The sequence below is a fragment of the Phyllobates terribilis genome, unplaced genomic scaffold (assembly GCF_046119375.1).
Source record: "Phyllobates terribilis strain yellow unplaced genomic scaffold, ASM4611937v1 Scaffold_2__4_contigs__length_985480577, whole genome shotgun sequence".
Lineage (NCBI taxonomy): Eukaryota > Metazoa > Chordata > Amphibia > Anura > Dendrobatidae > Phyllobates > Phyllobates terribilis.
In genome coordinates this window covers 380,703,021-380,715,180 of record NW_027362762.1, presented here as the reverse complement: position 1 = coordinate 380,715,180, position 12,160 = coordinate 380,703,021, and the positions used below count along the sequence as shown (strand labels likewise).

The following is a 12,160-nucleotide window of genomic DNA, read 5'->3' as shown; positions in this document are numbered from 1 at the left end:
ACGAAGCACAGCAGCGCGCACACTGCTACGAAGCACAGCAGCGCGCACACTGCTACGAAGCACAGCAGCGCGCACACTGCTACGAAGCACAGCAGCGCGCACACTGCTACGAAGCACAGCAGCGCGCACACTGCTACGAAGCACAGCAGCGCGCACACTGCTACGACGCACAGCAGCGCGCACACTGCTACGACGCTACGAAGCACAGCAGCGCGCACACTGCTACGAAGCACAGCAGCGCGCACACTGCTACGACGCACAGCAGCGCGCACACTGCTACGACGCACAGCAGCGCGCGCTGCTACGACGCACAGCAGCGCGCGCTGCTACGACGCACAGCAGCGCGCGCTGCTACGACGCACAGCAGCGCGCGCTGCTACGACGCACAGCAGCGCGCGCTGCTACGACGCACAGCAGCGCGCGCTGCTACGACGCACAGCAGCGCGCGCTGCTACGACGCACAGCAGCGCGCGCTGCTACGACGCACAGCAGCGCGCGCTGCTACGACGCACAGCAGCGCGCGCTGCTACGACGCACAGCAGCGCGCGCTGCTACGACGCACAGCAGCGCGCGCTGCTACGACGCACAGCAGCGCGCGCTGCTACGACGCACAGCAGCGCGCGCTGCTACGACGCACAGCAGCGCGCGCTGCTACGACGCACAGCAGCGCGCGCTGCTACGACGCACAGCAGCGCGCGCTGCTACGACGCACAGCAGCGCGCGCTGCTACGACGCACAGCAGCGCGCGCTGCTACGACGCACAGCAGCGCGCGCTGCTACGACGCACAGCAGCGCGCGCTGCTACGACGCACAGCAGCGCGCGCTGCTACGACGCACAGCAGCGCGCGCTGCTACGACGCACAGCAGCGCGCGCTGCTACGACGCACAGCAGCGCGCGCTGCTACGACGCACAGCAGCGCGCGCTGCTACGACGCACAGCAGCGCGCGCTGCTACGACGCACAGCAGCGCGCGCTGCTACGACGCACAGCAGCGCGCGCTGCTACGACGCACAGCAGCGCGCGCTGCTACGACGCACAGCAGCGCGCGCTGCTACGACGCACAGCAGCGCGCGCTGCTACGACGCACAGCAGCGCGCGCTGCTACGACGCACAGCAGCGCGCGCTGCTACGACGCACAGCAGCGCGCGCTGCTACGACGCACAGCAGCGCGCGCTGCTACGACGCACAGCAGCGCGCGCTGCTACGACGCACAGCAGCGCGCGCTGCTACGACGCACAGCAGCGCGCGCTGCTACGACGCACAGCAGCGCGCGCTGCTACGACGCACAGCAGCGCGCGCTGCTACGACGCACAGCAGCGCGCGCTGCTACGACGCACAGCAGCGCGCGCTGCTACGACGCACAGCAGCGCGCGCTGCTACGACGCACAGCAGCGCGCGCTGCTACGACGCACAGCAGCGCGCGCTGCTACGACGCACAGCAGCGCGCGCTGCTACGACGCACAGCAGCGCGCGCTGCTACGACGCACAGCAGCGCGCGCTGCTACGACGCACAGCAGCGCGCGCTGCTACGACGCACAGCAGCGCGCGCTGCTACGACGCACAGCAGCGCGCGCTGCTACGACGCACAGCAGCGCGCGCTGCTACGACGCACAGCAGCGCGCGCTGCTACGACGCACAGCAGCGCGCGCTGCTACGACGCACAGCAGCGCGCGCTGCTACGACGCACAGCAGCGCGCGCTGCTACGACGCACAGCAGCGCGCGCTGCTACGACGCACAGCAGCGCGCGCTGCTACGACGCACAGCAGCGCGCGCTGCTACGACGCACAGCAGCGCGCGCTGCTACGACGCACAGCAGCGCGCGCTGCTACGACGCACAGCAGCGCGCGCTGCTACGACGCACAGCAGCGCGCGCTGCTACGACGCACAGCAGCGCGCGCTGCTACGACGCACAGCAGCGCGCGCTGCTACGACGCACAGCAGCGCGCGCTGCTACGACGCACAGCAGCGCGCGCTGCTACGACGCACAGCAGCGCGCGCTGCTACGACGCACAGCAGCGCGCGCTGCTACGACGCACAGCAGCGCGCGCTGCTACGACGCACAGCAGCGCGCGCTGCTACGACGCACAGCAGCGCGCGCTGCTACGACGCACAGCAGCGCGCGCTGCTACGACGCACAGCAGCGCGCGCTGCTACGACGCACAGCAGCGCGCGCTGCTACGACGCACAGCAGCGCGCGCTGCTACGACGCACAGCAGCGCGCGCTGCTACGACGCACAGCAGCGCGCGCTGCTACGACGCACAGCAGCGCGCGCTGCTACGACGCACAGCAGCGCGCGCTGCTACGACGCACAGCAGCGCGCGCTGCTACGACGCACAGCAGCGCGCGCTGCTACGACGCACAGCAGCGCGCGCTGCTACGACGCACAGCAGCGCGCGCTGCTACGACGCACAGCAGCGCGCGCTGCTACGACGCACAGCAGCGCGCGCTGCTACGACGCACAGCAGCGCGCGCTGCTACGACGCACAGCAGCGCGCGCTGCTACGACGCACAGCAGCGCGCGCTGCTACGACGCACAGCAGCGCGCGCTGCTACGACGCACAGCAGCGCGCGCTGCTACGACGCACAGCAGCGCGCGCTGCTACGACGCACAGCAGCGCGCGCTGCTACGACGCACAGCAGCGCGCGCTGCTACGACGCACAGCAGCGCGCGCTGCTACGACGCACAGCAGCGCGCGCTGCTACGACGCACAGCAGCGCGCGCTGCTACGACGCACAGCAGCGCGCGCTGCTACGACGCACAGCAGCGCGCGCTGCTACGACGCACAGCAGCGCGCGCTGCTACGACGCACAGCAGCGCGCGCTGCTACGACGCACAGCAGCGCGCGCTGCTACGACGCACAGCAGCGCGCGCTGCTACGACGCACAGCAGCGCGCGCTGCTACGACGCACAGCAGCGCGCGCTGCTACGACGCACAGCAGCGCGCGCTGCTACGACGCACAGCAGCGCGCGCTGCTACGACGCACAGCAGCGCGCGCTGCTACGACGCACAGCAGCGCGCGCTGCTACGACGCACAGCAGCGCGCGCTGCTACGACGCACAGCAGCGCGCGCTGCTACGACGCACAGCAGCGCGCGCTGCTACGACGCACAGCAGCGCGCGCTGCTACGACGCACAGCAGCGCGCGCTGCTACGACGCACAGCAGCGCGCGCTGCTACGACGCACAGCAGCGCGCGCTGCTACGACGCACAGCAGCGCGCGCTGCTACGACGCACAGCAGCGCGCGCTGCTACGACGCACAGCAGCGCGCGCTGCTACGACGCACAGCAGCGCGCGCTGCTACGACGCACAGCAGCGCGCGCTGCTACGACGCACAGCAGCGCGCGCTGCTACGACGCACAGCAGCGCGCGCTGCTACGACGCACAGCAGCGCGCGCACGCTGCTACGACGCACAGCAGCGCGCGCACGCTGCTACGACGCACAGCAGCGCGCGCACACTATCTTAGGAAATCCTGTCTGCCTGTGTGGAATAGCAGCAGGCAGGGCAGAGGTGGGCATGCCGCATGATGGTGTCTGGCTGCTCTGCAGCTGCTATAGGAGGGGACTGGAGGGCTATACTTAATGCTCTGACTCTCACCCACCATCACCAACATCCCTACCCGTTCCATTCTTTCTCTGCCATTTCTCACAGACAGGGCTTCCTGTTTATACTGCAGTATGCTGACAGGAGGAGCAATGGCAGTAATTCACCCAGTGACAGTCTCCACATAGTGAAAATGGAATGGCACCAGTGGGTCATGGTCAGACCGTGCCAGAAGAAGGGACCGGCCAGTGCAGCCACACATAGATACGCACACGGCACACCATTAAGTATAACCCTCCAGTCCCCTCCTAGGCATGCCTAGTCTGTCTGCTCTGCAGCTGCTATAGGAGGGGACTGGAGGGCTATACTTAATGGTGTGCCGTGTGCGTATCTATGTGTGGCTGCTGCATGGGGCATTATGTGGGGGAGGGACAGCCTTCATGGGGCATTATATGGGGGGGGAGTGACATCCTGCATGGGGCATTATGTGGGGGAGGGAAGTGACATCCTGCATGGGACATTGTGTGTGTCCGGGGGACAGCCTGCATGGGGCATTATATGGGGGGAGTGACATCCTGCTTGGGGCATTATGTGGGGGAGGGAAGTGACATCCTGCATGGGACATTGTGTGTGTCCGGGGAACACCCTGCATGGGGCATTATATGGGGGGAGTGACATCCTGCTTGGGGCATTATGTGGGGGAGGGAAGTGACTTCCTGCATGGGACATTGTGTGTGTCGGGGGGACAGCCTGCATGGGGCATTAGGTGAAGGGGAGCACAGCCTGCATGGAGCTCTATATGGGGGCCAGTATCCTGTATGGAGCGTTATATGAGGGCCAGTATTCTGTATGGAGCATTATATGGGGACCAGTATTCTGCATGGAGCGTTATATGGGGGCCAGTATACTGTATGGAGGACTATACTGTCCGGTCTGCACTATGCGCTGCAAGGATTAACTGGTTTCTGAGCTTTTGTAGAATTTACTATAATTATCGCTCATATAATGTAAGAAATGAAATCTGTGGCATTGTACTATATATATATTTCTCTGCGGTATCTGTGCATCGTGAATCATGGTATGTGTTAAAGGGGCCACTGAGACTCTTTCGCCCGGGGCCCAGAAAAACCTGGAGCCGGCCCTGGGGGAGGGTGCGGGGCACGGGGGACATATTATCGGGGAGGGGGGGGGGAGAGGGTACGGGGCACGGGGGTCATATTATCCGGGGGAGGGGGGGCGGGTAGGGTGCGGGGCACATATTATCCGGGGGGGGGGGGAGGGTGCGGGGCACGGGGGACATATTATCCGGGGGGGGGGGGAGGGTGCGGGGCACGGGGGACATATTATCGGGGGGGGGGAGGGTACGGGGCACGGGGGACATATTATCCGGGGGGGGGGGGGGGGGGGAGGGTGCGGGGCACGGGGGACATATTATCGGGGGGGGGGAGGGTACGGGGCACGGGGGACATATTATCCGGGGGGAGGGGGAAGGGTGCGGGGCACATATTATCCGGGGGGGGGGGGAGAGAAGGGTTCCGGGCACGGGGGACATATTATCCGGCAGCACCGGCTCCTCCCTGCACAGCGCAGCTGCTCCCGTCACACACAGCCCCGGCCGCAGCACAGAACGTCCATATAAGGAGCTCGCTAGAACCGGAAGTCGTGTGCGGTGTGACAGACAATTGCTTCCCCCGGCCGTGCCCTGTGTGTGAGTGGTGCTCGGGATCTGTCGCCGCCATGCAGGTTAGTGCCGAGAGCCGTGTTGTATGTGCTGCCTTCATTACTGTATGTAATGGAGACTTGTACGTGTCTAAGAGTAGCCCTGAGCCTCGCACTGCTGACGAGCTTCCCCTTCATGTACATGGCCCTGGAGAAAGCCACATGGAAATTTATTCCAATCCCACTTTACTATTAAAATACAGTTGGAGCTGAAAAAAAAATCTGCCCCATAAACTGGAAAAGTCGTGTACATGTGAGAATGAATAGCCTGGTGGCTGCCGATGCCTAAATATGTATTACTGCCTCTGTATTCCAGCACCACCGCCCACAGAAGACATCTCCATCATTAACTGTCTGGGCCGTGTGTACGGATGAGAAGTGATGGAACCTTATCGCTTCTAGGGCCAACTGGGATCTCTATAACACAATAAGTGGCCTTAATGGGGTTGTGCCTAGTTCTCCCCTATCTAATGGAAAGAGGATAACATCTCGATTGTAGGGGGCTCAAACCTGGAACCGCCACGATCCAGAGAAGAGCTCCGTGTGAATAGAGCAATGGTCAATCATGCGCACCTCTGCTCCATTAATTCTTTATGGGATGCTGGACACTGCGCTTGGCTCTCTCCAGCGGTCCCACAGAGAATGAATGGAGCAGAGCTGCACAAGATCAACTATTAACATGGTGGTCTTCAGAGGCCGTGTTCTTAGAATTGGTGGGGGTCAAAGTGGTCAGACCCCCAGCGATGATGGGGGGGGGGGGGGAACATTCAAACTTTGTGCAACCCCTTTAAGGCCCCGCATACAAGCTATGTTGGCTGACTGATATTTGTGGGCGCCCCCTGAGACTCCTCTGACAGATGATGGGGTCGGATAGAAGAATCCTGTGTCTGATCTCCTACGTTTTTTTTTTTTGTTCTCCAGGAAATAAGTTGCTGCCAGAGAAGTTTGGCAGCAGGTCTTATGCTGTGTGCCCACTATGCGTTTTTCAAGCGTTTTTTGCTCGGCATTTCCGCAGTGAAAATGCTTGGTAATATGTGCCCCATGGTCCCCAATGATAATTCGCATGTACTGTGCACATGCTGCGGAAATTTCTGCTGCGGATTATCATTGCGGAAAAATCTGCAGCATGTCCATTATCTTTGCGGATACGCAGTGTCATCGCCACCATTGACTTGTATTGAATCGCTTAATATCCACATGAGTACATGTGCACATGCGGCTATTAAGCGATTCAATGTGCGGATGGTACCCGGGTCTGGAGAAGAGGAGACTCTCCTCCAGACCCGGGTACCATAGTACATGTAGTTAAAGAATTAAAAAAAAAAAAAAACATTATACTCACCTTCTGATGGCCCCCGGTCTCCTCAGCGATGCATCCTGGCGGCTCGCGATGGTGTAAAAGGACTTTCCATGACATCATTTAGTCATGTGACAGGTCACGCGACCGCCGATGTCAGCGGTCGCGTGACCTGTCACATGACTAAATGATGTCATGGAAAGTCCTTTTACACCATCACGAGCCGCCAGGATGCATCGCTGAGGAGACCGGGGGCCATCAGAAGGTGAGTATAATGTGTTGTGTTTTTTACCATTTTTATTCTTTTTTTAACTATTAACTTGGTCACACTTTATAAATCCATGCTGGTTGCATGGATTTATATAGTGTGACCAAGTTGTCAAGCACTTTTCCAAGTGATGCTAAAATCGCTTGGAAAAGCGCTTGATAACCCGCATGCAGAAATGCGTGCAAAAACTCTTGACAAACACTTCTACATGGCAGGAAAAACGCATGTAAAATCCGCATGCGTTTTTCCTGCCAGGGAGATGCAGAAAAAATCCGGAGCAATTCTGCTTGGTGGGCACTTAGCCTTATATAGAACTCGGGTGAGATAGTTGTCGGACAATAATTCTATTATGGGAGGCTGTAAAAGAGTGGCCCTACATTCAATTATTATTTTTAAGACATGTATGGTCTTAAATTTATAAACTGAGACTTACTCACCTATCATCATTCCTGCAGACCGCTCCAAGGGTTTGTGCTGGCTCTGGAAGCGGTGTTCTGCTCCACCAATTGTATATGCTAGTCTATGCAGCACGACTCCTACAGCGCAGAATTAAAGCCTGTAAACATGTTCTAGTTGAGCTGACCACTAGCTCAGCTTCAGACGATAAGGAGATGGAACAGCATACCAAAATAAGCAGGTTTGCTCAGGGCTGTGGAGTCGGTAAGCCAAACCTCCGACTCCTCAATTTCCATGACTCCGACTCCCTCATACATGGCTCATGTTTAAGGCTATGTGCCCACGATGCAGAAATGCTCCGGATTTTTCCTGAGCGTTTCTGCATCTCCTTGGCAGAAAAAATGCATGCGGATTGTACATGCGTTTTTCCTGCCAGGGACATGCGAATGTGAATTGTTCTTCACATGCATTTCCGCATGCGGGTTGTCAAGCGCTTTCCAAGCGATTTTTAGCATCACTTGGAAAGTGCTTGCCAACTTGGTCACACTATATAAATCCATGCAAACGGCATGGATTTATATAGTGTGACCGTAGAGAATGTTTGAAAAAAAAAAATCTATACTTGCCTTCCCATGGCCCCCGGAGTCTTGCTCACTCTCGTCCTCTCATGCCGGCAGATCGCGGTACACTGAAGGACCTGCCGACGTCAGCGTCGCGTGACCCGTCACATGACTGACGTCAGCGCAGGTCCTTCAGTCCGTCGCGATCTGCCGGCATGAGAGGACGAGCACACCGGGGGCCACCAGAAGGTAAGTATAACATATATTTTTTATTTTATTCTTTTTTTTACAGTTTTCTATGGTACCAGAGTCCGGAGGAGAGTCTCCTCTCCTCTAGACCTGGGTACCATCCGCACATTGAACGCATGTATTCCGCATGTGCTTATCTAGTGAAGTGGAATCCATGCGTTCTAATGCAAGTCAATGGCTGTGAAAACGCTGCACTTCCGCAAAATAATTAGTAGTGCTGCGTTTTTTTCCGCAATGATAATCCGCAGCGGAAATTTCCGCAGCATGTGCACAGCATATGAGGATTATCATTGGGGAACATGGCAGGCCTTCTACTATGCGTTTTTTAAGCATTTTTGCCGCTGCGGAAGCGCTTAAACGCATCATGGGCACAGAGCCTAAGTGATAAATTTACTGTAGCATAGATTCATCTCAGCTAAAAGTCTAGACCCTTAGATCAGGAATAGGACAGACATTTATAGGAAATTTCATAATTTTCCCAAATTCTTATTAAAAAAATATTCCCCACAAACTGCACTGAACTACTGTACCCAATTTATTATATTTTAGGAGTCGGTCCATTTTATACCGACTCCACCAAAATGGACTCCGACTCCACAACCCTGGGTTTGCCTCAAAACAGATTTATTGTGTCTTTTTTTTTTTTTTTACCAGATCCATAAAGACACACCGCATTTATGAATATATGTTCTTGTTTGCGCAATGTTTTGGGTCATGGATCTTTTGCTGGGCGAGAGCATTATCTATAATGAGTTATCAGAGGCAATGCTAATTACACATTGGTTCCAGCCGCATTTTTTTACCTTCGTTATGGACCATCTGAATGCATTGTAAACGCTATATCATTGTTAAAGTGCTATATGGTACATTGTGGACAAAATCTGAGTAAGCACTGACCAAGTTTCACAGGGTCGCCCCTTCATTTGAATGAATGCTGTAAATGTGTCACTACATCATATCAGTATTTCATAAATTCATTTACTTTCCATAGTTTTGTCTTTATGAATTTTGAAAACAATGTCATATTCATCTCGGTGACCCTAACTCCCATTGACTTCATTGGAGAGCTGCACACTTGCACCGCCGCCTTGGTTTGCAGACTCGAGATATATGGAAATTTCATAGCTCTATAGATGTATCCTAGTGTGTCATGCATTTGCTATGTGTATTTTAACAAAATCCACATTATCTCAGGACCCCAACGAAGATACAGAGTGGAATGATATCTTGCGCAGAAAAGGCATCCTTCCTCCCAAGGAGGTACCAAAGGAGGATGAAGAGGAAGAAGCAGAGATCCAAAAACAGCAATCAGTTGGTGAGTACCTGATGTGATAATACCAGAGGATTTTTGGATGCAAATTGCCTCTTCAGAGAAAGAGGACTTGTACTCTATAGCGCCACCTATTGGAAGCAGCAATCCTACAAGTCACAATCAACCCTTTAAAGAGTCGTGCAATATGACTTAGGGTAAAAGCCAAATCAGAATCTCAATTTGCAGACACGGTGTTTCGGGCTGTTGGCCCTCGTCAGTGCAAAGTATGGGAACTGATTTGGCCTTGTTCACAACTGCGTTTGTCAAGTTCCTTTGTTTTGTTATGGGAACAATGAATGTTATGGCAGAGCTGGATTCATCACATGATGTATGGCAACTGCTCCTGACAGACCCTATTAAATCTATTGGGGGTCCATTGGGTTTTTGCTATAGTATCTTCGTTTTCCAAGAAAAAAATAGTGGTAAGTATAGTGAAAACTTAAGTCCGATGCTCCTCCAATGTAGGTGTAAATGAAATCTAACCTTTTTTTCCTACGTATTCTTATCAATATTTTTACAGGTCTTGTTAACTTTTCTGAAGTCCAGATTAGTTTCCGATTTTATATATTTAATTTTACAAAACTCATTGACTTTTTTTTTAAAGAATGTGATTATAGCATTAGGCTATGTGCCCACGAGGCAGAAATGCTCAGGATTTTTTCCTGAACGTTTCTGCATCTCCCTGGCAGAAAAAAACCCATGCGGATTGTATGTTTTTCCTGCCAGGGACATGCGGATGTGAAGCGTTCTTCACATTCATTTCCGCATGCGGGTTGTCAAGCGCTTTCCAAGCTATTTTAGCATCACTTGGAAAGTGCTTGACAACTTGGTCACACTATATAAATCCATGCAAAAGGGAGAGAGAATGTCCAAAAATAAATATATACTTACCCTCCGATGGCCCTCGCTGTCTTGCTTCGCTCGGTCCCGGCAGCGGTAGAGTGAAGGACCTGCCGATGTCAGCGCAGGTCCGTCATTCCATCGCAAAGTGCCGGGAAGCAAGGAGGAGCGCACCACGGGCCGCCAGAAGGTAAGTATATATTTATTTTTTATTTTATTCTTTTTTTTTTTTTTTTAATGGTACCTGGGTGTGGATGAGACTCTCCTCTCCTCCACACCCAGGTACCATCCGCACATTAGAACGTGCCAATTACGCAAGTGCAGATGCAGTCTTACGGAATTGGCGCGTTCTAATGTAAGTCAATGGCGGCGAAAACGCAGCACTTCCGCAAAATAATTGGTAGTGCTGCGTTTTGTTCCGCAATGATGATCCTCTGCGGAAATTTCCGCAGCATGTGCACAGCACATGCGGATTATCATTGGAGAACATGGCAGGCCTTCTACCATGCGTTTCTGCAGCGTTTTTGCCGCTGCGTAAACGCTTAAAAAACGCATCGTGGACACACAGCCTTGAAGTGAAGAGACCGCAATGACTTCTTCACGTTTCAAAGACCACTACATATAAATACAAACTCCATAGTCCCAATTCATCATTGCTGTTTCCCACTTTCTGGAATAATTTTCTCCTTTTTAGCAGCTTTAGTATTTGCACCTTTTCTTTATACGTGTTGTGTTTCTGTTTTAAGTCTTTTTTTTTTTTTCTTGCTTTTTCATTGACTACTTTGTTTATCCAGATGTCGTAGACAGATTCATGAAATGCAACTTTGCCAAATGTTGCATTTTTTTTTTTTTTTTTTTTATCTTTTGGTGCATCTCACTCCAGTCATAGCCTGGAGTAAATTTCTGAAGGAGTTTTTCTAATTTGGTGCATTTTTGAAAATTTTTGTGATGAAAAGTCACAAAAAATAGGTTGAAGACATAAATAAAGAGCATTATTTAATTTTCATGAGAAACCTGTGTCATTTTCAAAAATTTGGCACAAAAAACGTTCGAACACCACAAGACAAAAAAAGTAAGTGGCTGATTTCAATACATTAAAAATGATGAATCGGACCCCTTGTTTCCAACTGTGTAATAGCCGTGCTGTACGTGTCGTCTGCAGTAGGCTGCGTTTGTGATATATGTATGTGATAATGAGGACTTGCTTTATTCAGATTGTTTGTTTGAATCCTTTGAGTAATAAATATATAGAATTTTATTTCTTTTTCTTAAGTGAAAACATATGAGGACATGACACTAGAAGAACTTGATGAGAATGAAGATGAGTTTAGTGAGGAAGATGAGCGAGCAATAGAACAATACAGGTGAGCCACCTAATTCCTGCTCTTACAATAACATTGCAAATTAGAAGAACTTTGTTCTGCCACTAATAAGACCTGTGTAAGTACTAAGTTTTATTGACACTTATAGTAGCTATAGTAATATAAAATCAAGTGAGAAAGTATATAACATATTTTTCCCCTTCTCCCATGACAGCACCACCTGAGAGAGGGTATCCGCCCACCAAGGACAGGAACCTACTGAATAAAAAGGCGGTTCCTCTCCTCTGCATCAGTTTTGTTTCAGAGCATGAGAGGGCCTCCGAAGAAAGGTTAATACATAACCACCGCCTCAATATTTGTACTAATGTATTAACCTGTCTTCGGAGGCCCTCTCATGCTCTGAAACAAAACTGATGCAGAGGAGAGGAACCGCCTTTTTATTCAGTAGGTTCCTGTCCTTGGTGGGCGGATACCCTCTCTCAGGTGGTGCTGTCATGGGCTCTGTAAAATCCCGTTACCGGTAAGTAACTAGGATCTTTCCTAGTCATTGTAAGATATTCAAAGCCATATATAATTTCAAACCCAAGTGTGAGATCTGGAACTATTTCAGAATATTCCTTCAGTAATCATAAAGCTCGGTTTTGAAAATAT

The 12,160-nt window shown here is 53.1% G+C and overlaps 1 protein-coding gene across 2 annotated transcripts in view; it reads left to right on the top strand.

Annotated features, from left to right (window-relative positions):
• PDCL3 (phosducin like 3) overlaps positions 1-12,160 on the top strand; it is a 32,938-nt gene that overhangs the window by 10,460 nt on the left and 10,318 nt on the right. The window contains exons 1-3 of one of the 2 annotated variants that reach the window (XM_073664795.1): positions 5,131-5,289; positions 9,230-9,350; positions 11,461-11,551. In XM_073664795.1, coding sequence (XP_073520896.1) covers positions 5,284-5,289; positions 9,230-9,350; positions 11,461-11,551 — 218 coding nt within the window. In that variant the 5' untranslated portion in view covers positions 5,131-5,283. Of the gene's footprint in view, positions 1-5,130; positions 5,290-9,229; positions 9,351-11,460; positions 11,552-12,160 lie in introns of those variants that run through there. The other variant, XM_073664794.1, reaches the window with a different exon arrangement.